Source organism: Tupaia chinensis, unplaced genomic scaffold, assembly GCF_000334495.1.
Source record: "Tupaia chinensis unplaced genomic scaffold, TupChi_1.0 Scaffold000463_1, whole genome shotgun sequence".
Lineage (NCBI taxonomy): Eukaryota > Metazoa > Chordata > Mammalia > Scandentia > Tupaiidae > Tupaia > Tupaia belangeri.
This window is the reverse complement of record NW_006159972.1, coordinates 1,868,342-1,886,404: the sequence shown is the minus strand read 5'-3', so window position 1 is coordinate 1,886,404 and position 18,063 is coordinate 1,868,342. Positions and strand designations below refer to the sequence as shown.

The following is an 18,063-nucleotide window of genomic DNA, read 5'->3' as shown; positions in this document are numbered from 1 at the left end:
GAGAATGCAAGAGGGCAAGCCACTAGGGGATCAGCAGTTGGTGTAATGGCTATGTTGTTGGACTCCCATGGAGTCGACTGCGGTTCGAGTCCCGTACCCAGTGGCTTAAACTCACACTGTGTGTGGGTGCGTGTGTGCCCAAGATCCTGAGAGGAGAATGGAGAAGGGATTGTGGCATGACCATCCCCTCTGGGGGGTGATTTCTCGCTTTCTGTCTCTCTTTCTGGTGAGCGCACGTGCCCTCTAAGAAAAACGCCCCCAAAAAAAAATTAAATAGAGACCAAGTCACCAGATCTGGGACTCAAACTGAAGTTGGCCATATGGGAATCCAGTATCTTTAACCACCATGCCACCTGCTGGCTCCTGTAATCAAAATTTGGTGTTTTACACTAACACTAAATTTTAAAGGCTAAAATAAAATGCAGTCCTTCCAAAACAGTTAAAATATTTAATACTGCCTTAGTCTTTTTTTTTTTTTTTTTTTTTGAGAGAGATTTTTGCTACAGGGCACGTGTGCTCACCAGAGAGACAGAGACAGAGACAGAAAGCAAACAAATAGAAAGCATCCCTCCCTTGAGGGGGGGAATGGCCAGACTGCCACTGGGTTTGGGACTTGAACCAAGTTGGCCACATGGCAGTCCAGTGATATAACCATTACATCATCTGCTGGTTCCACTATGTCTTGATGTTTTTGTTTTTTTTTTAAGAGACTTTTGCTATAAGGCGTGTGCACTTGCTGGAGAGAGAGAGACAGAAAGTGAAAAATCGCTTCCTGGGGGGATGGCTACACCACAATCCCTTCTGCTCTCTGGATCTTGGCCACACACCCACATGCACCTGACCTGGCTTGAGTCTTAAGCCAATGGGTCTGGGACTTGAATTTTGTCGACTATGTGGGAGTCCAGCGACATAGCCATTACACCATCTGCTGGTCCCACTGTCTGAGTTTTTAAGTTAAATGATTAAAAAAAAAAATAAGCTCCTCAGTTGTTTTAGCCACTTTTAATGTTCTTAACAGCCACACCACCATAATGGGCAGTGTGAGGACACTGTTTTTTCTCTAATAAAAACTGTTCCTTCATATCTTGTTTTTAATCTACTCATGTCTATTCAGTTTCTGTAACCTGAATAAAACCAATAATGACCTTAACTCTTAAGTTGCTTAATTTGTTCTAAAAGTTGAGCTAATACAGATTATCTTCTTTAGAGTATTCTATATTTAAATGAACTAAACTGCACTCTGTGTATTCTGGTATCTGAGAAATTAATCTGGGCCTCTCATGAGGCTGATACTACTTGCATGCCATCATGGCTGGACCCCTGGAAATATATATATATATCTTGGGCATGCATGCACATGTGCCCGGCGTGAGTTTAAGCCCCTGAGTCCAGGACTTGAACCGCGGTCGACTACATGGGAGTCCAGTGACATAGCCATTACACCAACTGCTGGTTCCAACAATATATTTCTTAATGGTGATACAAAAAAAAAAAAAAAAAAGAACAGAACTGAGGGCCAACTCCATAGCCTAGCAGTTATGGGAGCCAGATCCCACATGGCTGACCATAGTTGGAATCCTGGCTCTGGCAGCTTGAAAACCACAACAGACACGTGTGTGCAAGTCCCAAGTCCCCATTAGGATAGGGAAGTGGGGAAGCAATTGCTGTGTGACCACGCCCCACTGAGGAGTCCTTTCTCCCTCTCCCTCTGGTAGGTGCATGAGCCTTCTGGCTATTTAAAAAAAAAAAAAAAGGAACTGATACTATCCAGGGGAAATTACATACTGAAGTCTGCTTATAAAATACTGAGATCTTACGTCTGAAGAATGTTTAGAAGATTAGAACACCAAGTTGACTTTTTTTTTGAGAATTATTTTATTATTATTTTTATTTTTGAACTTACTGTAAGGCACAAGAGCTAACCAGAGAGAGAGGGAGAGAGGGAAACAGAGAGAGAGAGAAAGGGAAAGTGAGAAAGCAAGCTACCAGGTCCAAGATTTGAACCAGTCAGTCATGTGGGAGTCCAGCACCTCAACCGCCTTGCCACCTGCTGGCCCACAAGTTGACTTTAAAATACTATTTTTATATATAAAGTAATATGACTATGATGGTTTTAAAAAAGTCCATATATTCTTTGACATCCCTTCCTTCAAAAACACTCAGTATAGGCCTGACTCAGTGATTCAATTCTAATGTACAGTATGGGAGCTCAAGGTTAGGTTATTAAAAGGACTGCAGCTTTCATCTTGGGTGTGAACCCTCTTGGATCACTGTGGAGGAAGCCAACTGCCACACTGTGAGATGCCCTAAGGGAGATCCAAGTGGCAAGGAACCGAAGGTCTTTGTCTCATACATAGTGATGAATCAAGGCCATTGACTAACAAGCTGCAAGAACTGAGACTGGTCAATGACTACGTTAGTGAGTTTGGAAGAGGATCCTTCATCTATAGTCAATCCTTGAGGGGGCTATAGCCCAGGCTGACTTTAACCTCACAAGAGACCCTGAACCATAACTACTGAGCTTGGTTACTTTCAGATTTGTGACTCAAAGAAACTTAGACAATAAATGTCTGTTCTAAACTGCTAGGTTTTGGAGTAATGTGCTATATAGCAATGACTTATAGCCGAAAAAATTCCCCTTTGCCAAATGAGGCATAAATCAAGTAAGATAGTTACCATTTAACCACAGTAGGGCCAGCCAGGTGGTATGATGGTTAAAGTGGCTGGATCCCATGTGGCCTACAGTACATTTAAGAGTCCCATATCCAGCAGCTTGAAAATACACTGGGTTTGTGTGTGTGCATGCCCAGGACCCCAAGAGGAGAATGGAGAAGAGATTGTGGCATGAGAAGTGCTTTCTCACTTTCTTTCTGCCTCTCTTTCTCCACTGAGCCTATCTTTTTTTTTTTTTTAGAATTATTTAGTTTATTATTATCATCTTTTAAAATATGACTAGAGAGAGAGAGAGACAGTGAGAAAAAGGGAAAGGGAGAAAGACATCGAGAGAAGTAGAAAGTGAAGCCGCCAGATCCAGGATTTCTTTTTTTAAAAATTAGTTTATTTAACTTTATCCATATATTTATTTACTTTAATTTGACCAGCAAGGAACAGAGTGAGAGAGAGAGGGAGAGAGAGAGCAAGCCACCAGGTCTGGGACTTGAACCATGGTTGGCCATGTAGGAGTCCAGTGCCCTTAACCACCATGCTACCTGGTGGCCCCTAGATCCAGGGTTTGAATGCAGTTGGCCATGTGGGAGTCCACAGTGCCTCTAACCACCACCCCACCTGCTGGCCCCAACACATGCATCTTATAGCAAGTTGAGAACAAAAACTTGCCAAATCATTTAAAGATAAGAAGTCTGGTGATGAGAAAGTAAATCTGTTCATTAGTAATCAAACTGAAGGCATACATTCTCAAGTAAAAGGCTTAATTTTCTAGGTAGGAACATGCCATAAGTCCTAAGAACGTCTGGTATAATACCAACAGAATAAAAAATACTACAAGTGCATATTCCCAAAACAACTAGCTTGAAAAATGCTACGAACTCAGATGTTTAATTTGTAAAATTCTTTCCTCCCCACAGGATCACTGTTTATGGTCACACCTCATAGAACGGTAAAATCAAGTCAGATTTTTTAAAAACCAAAATACACTGAAAAATTAGTATATCTTGTGTTATGTTACATTTAAAGGTCTCCTTTGGAATTAGTAGCAATGACCACTAGATGCCACTGTTGTTGCTTTATTTTTTTACGTAAGGTTTTAAAGTAGGATCAAAGAACAGTTCAGAAACAACAGTCAATTTTTAATTCATTCCTAATACTAGAATAGAAATTGTTGGATTGTGTAAATAAAGAACCAAGACCTTGTTTTCACTACACAGAAGTTTATTGCGAAAGTAAATTAAACATACAAACACACAGTATGGCTAATGGTGGCATAAGCAACCTGGTAGCTTAAGGCAAAGTTTTAATGGAGATGAATTTAGAAAAGATGATGCAATGATGTAATTCTGTTTAAATATAGATTAAGAAAAATGATCAAACTGCATCAATAACTTAATAAAAGTAGTTTTCAAAGCCTGCATTACTGGAGAAAAAGGACTCATGATCTTAATGCCAGCATTAAGACAGACAGAAGCAGCACAGTGCTAAATGACAGGAAATATTCAGTATTTACAGAAAGATGGTAACAGAAACATTTAATAACATTTTATCTTATATACTGGTGGACTAAAAGCCCTTAGCCAGAAGCAACAGAGAAAAATGTTCCATTATCATGTTCTTAAAAAAAATGTTAAGTGCAGAAGTCAAACACCAAGAAGCTCTGTGATAAAGTAACCTTAAAACACCACTGTAAGGATCACTTAAAAGGCCATTCCCTCAGGGGAAATTAGGGCACCAAGTGTGTAAACATGTGAGCTGCACAATACCAAATATCAACCAAATTCATTCATAGTACTCAGTTACACAAGATCAGCATGGTGTCATGACGCATTACTGTTTAAAATGATTTAAACACTCCTTACCATGCATGATTTAAATATATAACAAATATTTTTATTCTCAGATACAGGATATCTGTTTATGAATTATAAGACTTATGTACAATGAAAGTCACATATCCCTCATCAATCAAGTATACTTAGATACTTTTTGAATGCAATGACCTTATTCAGACTTCAGTTCATTTTCAGAATTGACTGTCAGTTTTTCAAACTTTCTAAAATAATGCCATTCTATTATGATAAAATACATTTTTTGCAAAAATTCAGAAATGTAGTAACATTTAATGAATGTGACCATGAAAAATATTTGTAAGGAGGTGCCAAATGACTTAGCACTTTTTCCAGTCTTGTATTTAAAAACAAAAAGTTACACTCAATTTGACAGTGAACCTATTTAAAAAATATTCCTACACTAATTCATCTCAAAAGGTTCTATTAATACTCCTTTTGCAAGATACCATATATAACTGTGAATGTTTTTTCCAGAATAATTAATGGAAGAAAATGTATCCTCTGCACAGATGAACATTTTCTCTCTAAGACTAATCTTTCGTTATCCAGCATTATTTTTACAAAAGCATGCGATATAAAAGACACGTAAAAGCAGCTATCTTAAACATGATTTTAATACAGTATTACCTTTGTAGCTGATTCATCACTGTCTCCAGTTTAATATGCTGTTACATACATGAAGAAGCTCCAGTATCCCTTTTCTGATTGACTTTTTAAAAAAATCCCTGAATAAAACAGAAGCCAGCTTGTGACTTCTTTAGGCATTTCAGTAGAATATTATCGTCTTTGGAGAATATCTCCACCTAAACTGATTATGGAACATACTCTAAAACAGATCTGGGCAGATTACAGAAATAATACTAATTAAAAATGTTTATGTTTAAAAAGGAAAATAAGGGAGTGATTACTAGCATTTAAAAGGATACCGCAACTTTAACAACTGTAAACTTTGTGTTAGAAGGCTGTGGTAGACAGCTCTATGCTACTAGGTTTTTAGCTTGTCAATAATGCAAAAACATCAGCAGTTTTAAAATGCTGTAGATGATAAAAACACAAAAGGAAATAGAGAAAACAAAAGCAATAATACCTATTTAAAACAAAGCTGTATAACCAACATATCTAAAAGTACAAAAATGATAAGAGAAGAAAATTCCGTTATAAATTTTAATTTCTTGATGTGTTTAAAATGACATGAACTTTTAAATTATAATGGAGGAAAAAAGAGCTTCACAATTGGATCGTTTCAACTTAGTAAAATAATGCCAACAAGGTAAGCTTGCATAGAAAAAAAATTCAAATTATTACTGGCTTACATGCTTAAAAAATTAGAAATGCAGGTATTATAATCATAGTGCAAAACTGTGGCAGTTTGTGATGTCTGTTACTGCTTAGGTTTGAGAAATAGACCGTAGTACCTCCAGTTATCACAGTTTCTGGTCTTTTAATTGATTATTTCTGCCAATTAGAAGCAATGTGTATGTAAAGATGGGCGACACATCTGCTGTGCTAATTAACGAAGTTTGAGGTCATCACCACCACCTAAATTGGAACCGGGACTAGGGTCTTGTTGTCTTCTTGCCTGCAATGACAAAATCATAATTGGGAGGTCAAAAGGTATCTTGAATATTAAAATGCTATACATAAAATACAAGACATACACCACACAAGAAAAATTCACACTAAACAATTTACAACCAGTATTTTCACATAGAACAATTAAAATTATAGATGGCATATTTTTCTTCTTAAAAATCAAGAATGGGAGGCCAGCAGGTGGCATGGTGGTTAAGGCACTGGACACTCCCACGTGGCTGACCATAGTTTGAGTCCCAGACCTGGTAGCTTGCTTTCTTACTTTCCCTCTGTCTCTCTCTCTCTGGTCAAATTAAAATAAATGAATAAATAAAATTAAATAATTCTTAAAAAATCAAGAATAAAAATAATTTTCTAAAGAGCATCATCATGAACATGGATTATGTGTAAAACAACAAATCTAGATGCCAGTAGATGGTGTAATGGTTACATGGCTGGACTCCCACATGGTTGACTGTGGTTCGAGTCTCGAACCCAGCAGCTTAAAACTCATGCAGGGTCGTGTACATGTGTGCCGAAAATCCTCAAGAGGAGACTGGAGGAAAAGGGACTGCTGCATGGCCATCCCCCCTGAGGGGTGATTTCTTGCTTTCTCTCTCTCTCCAGTTAGTGCACATGCCCTATAATATAAATCTCTCTCAAAAACAAAACAAAACAAAACAACACAACAAATCTGTTCAGTTTTGGAACTAGAGGATTTATCTTTAACCTATCAGCTAACTGTCTCAAGAAACAAACTTTTCCTCTTAGTAATACTAGGTTGCTGGAAAAGTCATGATGCATTTTTCTAAAACTTTTTTAACAACTCAATAGCTAACATTTATAGAGCACCAACTAAAACCTATGCATGGTATTGAGTACTTTCCTTGAATAAACTATTCTTCCCAAAAGCCTATGACATAGGTACTTTTTTTTTTTTTTTTTAATTTTTTGAGAGGTTTTTGCTATAGGGCGCATGTGCTCACCAGAAAGAGAGAGACAGACAGAAAGCGAGAAATCACACCCCAGGGGGGATGGCCACAACTCAATCCCTTCTCCTTCATTCTCCTTTCTGGATCTTGGGTGGACACACACACGCACATGTGCCCGATGTGAGTTTAAGCCACCAGGTTTGGGACTGGAACCGCGGTCGACTATATTAGAGTCTAGTGACATAGCCATTACGCCAACTGCTGGTCCCAATGGGTGCTATTATTTAACCCCATTTTATAGATTAAAAAAAACTAGGTCACAGAAAAATATATGGTCTGCTAATTAAATGACTGAAAATGTAATAATAAATTCCATCTCTAATAACTGAGGCTTAAAAAATTATTTATTTAATTTGTCACCATTTTTCTCTCTCTTTTTTTTAAAGGATTATTTTACTTAACTTTATGTATTTTTTCTTTGACGGGGGGGTGAGAAAACAGAGAGATAGATAGAGAGACGGAGGGACGGAGAGAAAGTGAGAAAGCAAGCATCCAGGTCTGGGATTCGAACCGTGGTCAGCCATGTGAGAGTCCAGTGCCCTTAATCACCATGCCACCTGCCGGCCCATATTATTATTTTTTAAAAATTTGACCAAAGAGAGACAGAGAGAAAGGGAAAGTGAGAAAGCAAGCTGCCAGGTCTGGGACTTGAACTACGATTTTCCATGTGGGAGTCCAGCACCTTAACTACCATGCCATATGCCAGCCCCTGGATATATTCTTAAATAAATACAGTTATGTTATACACCATTTAATGTGCATTTCTTGCTTTATGTTTTTTGCTAATAATTTATTACTTGCTGTTTTATTTTATATGTATTTTAGACTATGGAGATAATGTTAGACAAAAAGCAAATTTGAGTGATTTATTTAAAAAGAATTATTTATTTAATTTTATTTATTCATTATTTTAATTTGATCAGAGAGGGAGGGAGGGAGGGAAAGTGAGAAGGTAAGACACAAGGTCAAGGACCCAGAACCTCCAACCGTAGTTCACCATGTGAAAGTGTCTAGCGCCTTAATCACTACGCCACCCACTGCCCCCAAATGATTTCCTTATTTTAGTTCAAAATGGGTCATAAAGCAGCAGAGATAACTCACAACATCAAAAACATGTTGGCCCAGAAATTGCTATTGAACATACAGTGCAGCTGTGGTTCAAGAAGTTTTACAAATGAATCGAGAGCCTTGAAGATGATTCTATGGCTGTTTGGCATTTGAAGCAAACTGGAAAACTGAAAAAGCTCAGTAAGAGGGTGCTGCATGAGATGACCAAAAATTCTTAAAAACAGCCATTTTGAAGCATCGTCTTCTCTTCATCTATGCAATAACAACAAACAAGCTCTTGATCGGATTGTAATGTGCGATGAACAGTGGATTTTATGACAACCGGCAATGACCAGCTTGGTGGTTGGACCAAGCAGCAGCTCCAAAGCACTTCTCAAAGCCAAACTTGCACCAAAAAGTCATAGTCACTGTTTGGTGGGGTCTGATCCACTACAGCTTTCTGAATCCCACCAAAATTATTACGTCTAAGTATGGTCAGCAAATCAATGAGATACACCAAAAACTGCAATGCCTGCAACCAGCATTAGTCATCAGAAAGGGCCTGATTTTTCTCCACAACACCCAACTGAATGTCACACAATCAATGCTTTAAAATTTGAACAAACTGGGGACGAAATTTTGCCTCATCCACCATATTCCCAACTTCTTGCCAAGTGTCTCAACAACTTTTTGCAAAAACATTTCCACCACCAGTAAGATGCAGAAGATGCCTTCCAAGAGTTCGTCAAAACCCGAAGCACAGATTTTTTTGGGGGGAGAGGTTTTTGCTATAGGGCGTGTGCACTCGCCAGAAAGACAGAGAGACAGAAAGGGAAAAACCCCCCCCCGGGGGTGATGGCCAAGCCGCAATCCCTTCTCCATTCTCCTCTCAGGATTTTGGGCACACATACACATGCCTGGCATGAGTTTAAGTCACCGGGCCCAGGACTTGAACTGTGGTCGACTATACAGGAGTCCAGCAACAGAGCCATTACGCCATCTGCTGGTCTCCCAAAGTATGGATTTTTAAGCTATAGGAATGAACAAACTTATTTCTCATTGGTGGTAAATAAATGTATTGATTATAATGGTTCTTATTTTGACGAATAAAGCTGTGTTTGGGACTAGCTAAAATTATTAAAAATTCACTGTCCAAAATCATGATTATTTTTGCACTGACCTAATTTTATATATAAAAAGCCTGAATCTGACCACTTCTGACTATCTCTACAACTAACGCCTGGTCTGAGTAACTAACCATCAAGTATGTTTCACCTGGATGTTACTATTTTTACATTTTATTTTTTAGATTTTTGCCACAGAGCATATGTGCTCGCCAAAGAGAGACAGAGATAGAGAGAAAGCAAGAAAGCACCACCTGGGGGAATGGCCACACCACAGTCCCTTCTTTTGGGATTTTGGGCACACATGCACGGTGTGGTTTTCAAGTCCTGGGGTCTGGGGCTTGAATAGTGGAGTTCAAGTCCTGGGGTCTGGGGCTTGAATGGTGGAGTCTGTCATGTGGAATTCAAGGCCTTAACCACCATACTACCTGCTGGCCCAGGATGTTAGCTTTTGGCTACCTCTGTTACATGACACCAGAAGGGACTAACTGCAATGATCTGTACAATATCATTGAACAACATTGTGTAATTTATCACCAACTGATTCTCTGATGTCTATGCCAGTTTTTGGAAACAAACTTAACCAAAAATCACATCCTGATTTACGTTCTTAAAATCTAAATCAGTTGTTAGAGAAAGAATCTCTTTTGACATCAGAACAGGTCGTATTTGTACTGTATGATCAAATTTAGTCAGAAACTCCACCTATGTAATTATTTCTCAAGAGGGTTAAGTTATACAAAATGACAGGTGTCTTACTTTCAAACAAATAAAATTCAATGTTAATTTTTTAAATAAAAAGTTACTTTATTTAACTTTTATTTATTTATTTATTTATTTTTAATTTGACCAGAGGGACAGAGAGAGAGAGAGATAGAGAAAAGGAAAGTGAGAAAGCAAGTTACCAGGTCTGGGATTTGAATTGCAGTCAGCCATGTGGAAGTCCAGCATCCCCAACCACCACACCACCTGCCAGACCTAATGTTAACTTCTTTAATCCTTATTATTCTGATATATATTTCTAGTGTATTTTAACTATTCTGTTAGCAGACTGCACACTGATTGTATTTTAGTACATTCCTTTCAATTAAAGCCGAGTTAAAGATATGCTGCACTTGGGGCCAGTAGGTGGCATAGTGGTTAAGGCACTGGATTCCCATATGGCTGACCATGGTGTGGGTCTGCCCAAAATCCCAGAGGGAGACTGGAAAAGAAGGGATTGTGGTGTGGATGTCTCCCCGGAGGGTGATTTCTCAATCACTCTTCTTCTCTGGTGAGTGCACCTGCCCTATGGCAAAAACTTAAAAAAAAAGAAAAAGGAAAAAAAAAAGATATGCTACACAGTTACAGACTGAAAGAGATATGGAATGCATGTGTGCCAGGAAGACAATTTATGTTCCATACCCAATCGATGCTAAGTGTAATGTAAGAACAGATCAATTCTGCAACATCGGAGATGGTGATATAAGCATCTGGTTTCAGTCAATGAAGGTTAGAAACGGGCTGAGCAATGGAGAAACCTCTGAGAACAATCAATAATAATTATATATTTATAAATCACTACTAACCTACCAATAATACTTTACAAAAAGAATATTTCAGCTTTTGTCTTGGGATAAGAGAAATTTTCAACTTACTTTAATAATAATGGGATCACTGCAAATGGGTGACCAAGAACAGCCACTAACAGCTGCAGTTTTTCCTAGTGGTCAAGACCGTGCAGAAATAGCCAAAGGTTTATTTGCTTAAAGTATATTTTTGGTAAAAGCATGAAGAGCAGAAATAAAATTATTTTATTACTTACTTGTGTTTTTTTGTTTCTATTTACATTATGAAGGAACTGAGGAAGATGTAAGGGAAGGAGAGTCAAGAGTAAGAACAAAAAAAGGGGACAGAAGTCAGAGTATGAATGAGAGCAGAAGAGGGAAGAATGAGAGCTGGGAGACTGGGAGGAAATTCAATCTAGAAGGTAAGTACCACTGCCATAAGAAGAGACAAGTATACTGAAACAGATGGAGATTCAATGAAAGAGCTTCCACATGACAAAAATTCAACAACTGGATGAGCTGCCGTGAGAAGTAGCGCATCCTATGTGGCAGTTCCCCCCCACCCCCACCTTTTTAAAAAATTATTTATTATCATTATTTTCCCATTTTGACCAGAGAGAGATAGAGAGACAGCAGCAGAGAGAGCAAGCCACCACGTCTGGGACTCGAACCACAGTTGGCCATGTGGGAGTCTGGTGCTTTTAACCACCATGCTACCTGCTGGCCCCCTGTGTGGTGGTTTTCTAAAGGAGGCTGGTGTTCCAAAAGGAATTTCTCTATGGATAAAAAGCTAGACTGGATGATGGCAAAGAAACTCTATGAACTCCATCATTCTAAAAGCATGAAGTAATAATTTCTAGCTCTTTCTCCCTTGTCAATCCATATGGACCCTTGATTCTAATTTATAAACGGTTATTTCGAAACAGGGTTTTAATACAAAGCAGACACCCATAAGCCTGACATAAACCCTTAGAACACAAATCTGTTTTTAATATTTATAAAAAATTAATCTAGACATTTTATTACGGACCTTTTACTACCAGTTGTTCCTGTCTTCTTTCAGCATGTCATCACCCGGAAACATGTCAAATCCAATTTCTAGAAGCTAGTAAGAGATGACTCCAAATGAGAGACAAAGAACAGTCACCAGCAGCTCAAGTGTCCCTACTGCTCAGGTCTGTGCCAAAATGGCCATGGCAGAAATAACAAGCGATTATAACTTCTTGATTGATCTCCATGCTCTAATTATAGAGATCATCAAAACAACTGCTGAAAATTCTTCATGAAAAATGCTCTAACCATGAAAAAATAGCCATAATTTGGGGCCGGCAGGTGGCATGGTGGTTAAGGTGGCTGGACTCCCACATAGGTGACTGTGGTTCAAGTCCTAGACCTGGCACCTGGCTCTCTCACTTTCCTTCTCTCTGTCTCTCTCTGGTCAACTTTAAAAAAAAGTAAAAATAATGACAATAAGATTAAATAAAATAAATTTAAAAAAATAGCCATAGTTTATTCAGCATATAGTACGACCAGGTACTGTGCTAGTCACTTTCTGTTTGGTATGTGGCTAAAAGAACACAGAAATACAGAATTTTAAAGTACAGCAAAGTGGATCAGAGATCTTGTTTGACTCTCACTGTAAGATGATAAGCTGGGCCAGCCCCCAAGGCCACATCGTTGGCTGCAGGCAGAATCAGAATACAAACTTGGACCTCTGGAAAGTATGAACCTCTAGAAAGTACAAACCTCTAACCTCTTTAGTGGCTGCGGGTTCTTTCTACTGCTAAGGCTGGAGAAGCCATGAAGTAGAAATTTTAAGTTCTAACATGTGAAGTCATTAAAAAAGGTAAAAATAGGCTCAGAAGACAATTACAAAATCTTTCAGATGAAGGAGACTGCAAGAGCTGGTCCAACAGGCATGTCAAACAAAAATACAGTTCTTTTAAAGTACACAACTTCAGAAAAAATTTAAATACAAAGTAACATTTAAAAATAAAAGAAACAGTGGCAATAATCTACATTTCTGGGCTCAGACCAGGATGTCTCTCTCTACCACTCTATGTGAACTTGGGTAAGTTTTTTATCTTACAGCCTCATATCTTCAAAGTGGAGTTAAATTCTGGAATTTACAAATGAGAGCATTTATGAATCAAGTGTAAAGCAAAAATGATACTGCATATAGCTCGCACACAGCAAGCACTTATGCTGTTGTTATGACAACAAAGCTGCTCATCACTTCCCAATCTGCCTACGCAAACTCTCAAGTAACTTTACTTTTTTTTTTTTTGGAGAGGTTTTTGCTATAGGGCGTGTGCGCTCACCAGACAGACAAGAGAGAGAAAGAAAGTGAGAAATCATCCCCCAGGGGGGATGGCCATGCCGCAATCCCTTCTCCTCCATTTTCCTCTTGGGATCTTGGGCACACACGCCGCACGCCCGGCCTGAGTTTTAAGCCACCAGGTCCGGGACACGAACCGCAGTCAACTACATGGGAGTCCAGCAACATAGCCATTAAGCTAACTGCAGGTCCACCTATTTTTTTTTTTTAATCTACATCCTGCAAATAAATTTTTACAAACTAAAACAAGGTTAAAACAAAATAAATCTTGAGGCCAGTAGATGGCCTGGTGGTTAAGGGTACTGGACACCCACATAGCCGACCGCTGTTTGAATCTCAGACCTGGCGGCTTACTTTCTCACTTCCCCTCTCTGTTTTTCCCTCTCTGTCTCCCTCTCACTCCGTCCCTCTTTGGTCAAATTAAAATAAATAGAGTTAAATAAAATAATTCTAAAGACAAAAGTAAAAACCAACAAAATAAATCTTAAATCTACAGCTCCTATGATAGAAAACCAAGATTCTCTCCCTCTTACGTGGGAGAAGTCAGATCAGCATCCTCCTCCTCATTCTCTTTCAATTCTCATTCTGAGTTTGTATTCTCTTGTTTATTCTCATCTATGGCAATTACCCAAAACATGTCCCAGGAAGGCCTTCTATGGACATACTCGTATGTTGATTTATTCTTATGAAAGAATGAGTATTGTAGAGTTAAATGATTTGAAAAATGAAGTCTTTTAGTATTTAAAATAAATAGAGACTAAGATTCTTGTCTTGGACCACACAGAACTGAAGGCTCCAAAAACATGCCAAACACAAACACTAAAACCACATGAATCTTTTTGCCTATTTTTTAAGAGAGATTTTTGCTATAGGGTATGTGCGCTTGCCAGAGCGACAAAGAGACAGAAAGCAAGAAATCAACCCCCAAAAGAGATGGCCTCTCTGCAATCCCTTCTCCTCCATTCTCCTCTTGGGATCTTGGGCATGCACGCACACGCGCCCGGCATGAGTTTATTAAGTTGCTAGGTCTGGGACTCAAACCGCAGTCAACTATGTGGGAGTCTAGCAGCATAACCATTACACCATCTGCTGGTCCCCTTTATGTCTATTTTTATTTCCAAAGTTTCCACATGAAATTCTTTTTTTTTAAAAAGAATTATTTAATTTTATTTATCAATTCATTTATTTTAATTTGACCAGAGAGAGCAAGGGAGAAAATGAGAAAGCAAGCCACCAGATCCAGGACTCGAACTGTGGTGAGCCATGTGGTGGGAGTGTCCAGCGCCTTAACCAGCACGCCACCTGCTGGTCCCTCCACATGAAATTCCTCCATTTTCCTCTTGGGATCTTGGGCACACACGCCGCACGCCCGGCCTGAGTTTTAAGCCACCAGGTCCGGGACACGAACCGCAGTCAACTACATGGGAGTCCAGCAACATAGCCATTAAGCTAACTGCAGGTCCACCTATTTTTTTTTTTTAATCTACATCCTGCAAATAAATTTTTACAAACTAAAACAAGGTTAAAACAAAATAAATCTTGAGGCCAGTAGATGGCCTGGTGGTTAAGGGTACTGGACACCCACATAGCCGACCGCTGTTTGAATCTCAGACCTGGCGGCTTACTTTCTCACTTCCCCTCTCTGTTTTTCCCTCTCTGTCTCCCTCTCACTCCGTCCCTCTTTGGTCAAATTAAAATAAATAGAGTTAAATAAAATAATTCTAAAGACAAAAGTAAAAACCAACAAAATAAATCTTAAATCTACAGCTCCTATGATAGAAAACCAAGATTCTCTCCCTCTTACGTGGGAGAAGTCAGATCAGCATCCTCCTCCTCATTCTCTTTCAATTCTCATTCTGAGTTTGTATTCTCTTGTTTATTCTCATCTATGGCAATTACCCAAAACATGTCCCAGGAAGGCCTTCTATGGACATACTCGTATGTTGATTTATTCTTATGAAAGAATGAGTATTGTAGAGTTAAATGATTTGAAAAATGAAGTCTTTTAGTATTTAAAATAAATAGAGACTAAGATTCTTGTCTTGGACCACACAGAACTGAAGGCTCCAAAAACATGCCAAACACAAACACTAAAACCACATGAATCTTTTTGCCTATTTTTTAAGAGAGATTTTTGCTATAGGGTATGTGCGCTTGCCAGAGCGACAAAGAGACAGAAAGCAAGAAATCAACCCCCAAAAGAGATGGCCTCTCTGCAATCCCTTCTCCTCCATTCTCCTCTTGGGATCTTGGGCATGCACGCACACGCGCCCGGCATGAGTTTATTAAGTTGCTAGGTCTGGGACTCAAACCGCAGTCAACTATGTGGGAGTCTAGCAGCATAACCATTACACCATCTGCTGGTCCCCTTTATGTCTATTTTTATTTCCAAAGTTTCCACATGAAATTCTTTTTTTTTAAAAAGAATTATTTAATTTTATTTATCAATTCATTTATTTTAATTTGACCAGAGAGAGCAAGGGAGAAAATGAGAAAGCAAGCCACCAGATCCAGGACTCGAACTGTGGTGAGCCATGTGGTGGGAGTGTCCAGCGCCTTAACCAGCACGCCACCTGCTGGTCCCTCCACATGAAATTCTATGATTTGGTGGCTTGTATTAAAATTGTGTATAAACACTAATTTACTTACCCATTCTGACATTAAAGACAACCACTTATTTTTATTTTTTTAAAGAATTATTTTATTTAACATTATTTATTTATTTTAATTTGATCAGAGAGGGATAGAGTGAGAGAGAGGGAAAGTGAGAAAGGAAGCCACCAGGTACGGGACTCAAACCGTGGTTGGCCATGTGGGAGTCCAGTTCCCTTAACCACCACGCTGGCCCCACAACCACTTATTTGTTAACATTTGGTTTCAGTACTGTGTCACTAAGTAGCTGAATTAAGAGCCAACAGTGCTGCTAGAGGAAACATGTCAACATTTTCAAATTGAGGAAGAATTCTCTGACAGAAAAGGCATTCAGCTACTTCTATGCAGCAATAGGTTCCTATGGGAAGTACCTCACAGTATGCCTATAATTATTTTTGTCCTCTTTAAAAGTCTCTTTATTAAATTCCAAAAGAATGCCCAAATTGTTAACCATGTAACTTAATGAAAACTTTTACAAAGACAACACATCCATGGAACTAGCACCCAGATAAAGAACTACAATGTTATCGGAATGCAGATGCCTTCCTCATGTTCCAAAACCCCATGGTAATTGCTATCTCACCTTCCAACATAGCCAAGAAAAAATTAAATCCTTTATTGGTTGTTTCAGGAAAAAAAAAAGAAAAAACAAAACCAACCACCAACCACCCCCCCCCAAAAAAAAAACCCCACCAAACTCCAAAGTAAGTCTGGCAAATGGCCAGCGGATGGCATAGTGGTTAATGCACTGGATTCCCACAGGGCTGACTGAGATTTGGGTCGCAGACCTGGTTGGTGACTTGCTTTCTCCCTTTTTCTCCCTCTCTCTGGAGAGTGTGCATGTCCTATAGCCAAAAAAAAAAAAAAAAAAAAAAAAAAGAAAGAAAGAAAGAAAGAAATAATAATCTTAATAAATAAATAGCCTGGCAAAACTGTATCTTCACGTTTCAAAGTCTAAAGTTAGGATATGCCTATTTTTGCTGCTTTTCTGCTACTACAAATATGTTGTGAGCCAGGAAAAGAAACGATATGGCCTAATTCCTGACAGATGGAGAAATGGAGAAAGGACTGTGGCATGACCATGTCCCACTGTAGGGTGTCAGGGTGTTACCTCCCTCTACTCTGGTACACACAGGCACCTGCTGACACCAAAAAAAAAAAAAAAAAAAAAAAAAAGAGAGAGAGAGAGAGGAAGAAAATTAGCTTCTACCAAGCTCCCATTTTAAGTATCAGACACTAGGCTAGACAGCAACTTATAAGGTAGGTTTTACAGATAAAGTCCAAAGTGGCAGGCAGGGCCAGATAGTAGTCCAGTGGTAGGACTCTGTGAGGCTGAGTCTCTCTCTGGGAAGGTTGTGACCTCCCCAAGTATGCTGGCCATGAGTGTGCCCATCATCCATGGTTAGCTAAGGCTGGGGGGGGGTCATGGTATAAAGAATCTGTTGGGAGTGCACTCTCATTCATAGGAAAAAAGTAAGCAAATAATCTTTTTGGTTTTTAAAGAATTATTTATTTGATTTTACTTATTATTAAAAATTTTCAATTTTATCAGAGAGAGACAGAGAGAGAGGAAAAGTGAGAAAGTAAGCCACCAAGTCCAGGACTTGAACCATGGTCAACCATGTGGGAGTCCAACGCCTCAACCTCCATGCCACCTGCTGACCCCGTAAGCAAATGATCTTTAAAAAAAAGGAAAAGAAATGAAAGAACCACCAAACTTGTCTTTTTAAAAAATATATGATTATTTATTTTACTTATTCATTCATTTATTTTAATTTGACCAGAGAGAGACAGAGAGAGAGAAAGATTGAGAAAGCAAGCTGCCAGGTCCAGGACCTGAACCGTGGTCAGCCATGTGGGAGTGTCCAGCACCTTAACCACCACACCACCTGCTGGTCCCCCAAACTTATCTTTTAAAAAGAATATAAGCAATCTGCCAATGTCACATGACAACAAGTAGTGGAGCTAGCATGCTAAAACTAGGGCAATAATAAACCTCATGCCCGTTCTACACAGAAGGTTTTCAAGTTATATTCTTCCACCGACCAGGTTCCTGAAAACACCACAGAGGAAGATCAGAAGAATATCTACCTCTGCTTCACCCAGAGAAGGTGGCCCCCCCTTTTTTTTTTAAAATCTGTCTTAAATATTGAGGTTCTGTATAAAATATCAAATAAGAAAGGGTTTTGCATTTTACAAAAACAGCTTATAGGGAACCAGCAGTTAGCGTAATGGCTATGGCGTTGGACCCCCACGTAGTCCACCGAGGAT

The 18,063-nt window shown here is 38.9% G+C and overlaps 1 protein-coding gene across 1 annotated transcript in view; it reads right to left on the bottom strand.

Annotated features, from left to right (window-relative positions):
* Nucleotides 1-3,870: 3,870 nt before the first annotated feature.
* CBFB (core-binding factor subunit beta) overlaps nt 3,871-18,063 on the bottom strand; it is a gene marked incomplete at its 5' end in the record, with an annotated part of 63,691 nt that continues 49,498 nt past the window's right edge. Inside the window, 1 exon segment of the mRNA XM_006155581.3 lies at nt 3,871-6,099. Coding sequence (XP_006155643.2) covers nt 6,077-6,099 — 23 coding nt within the window.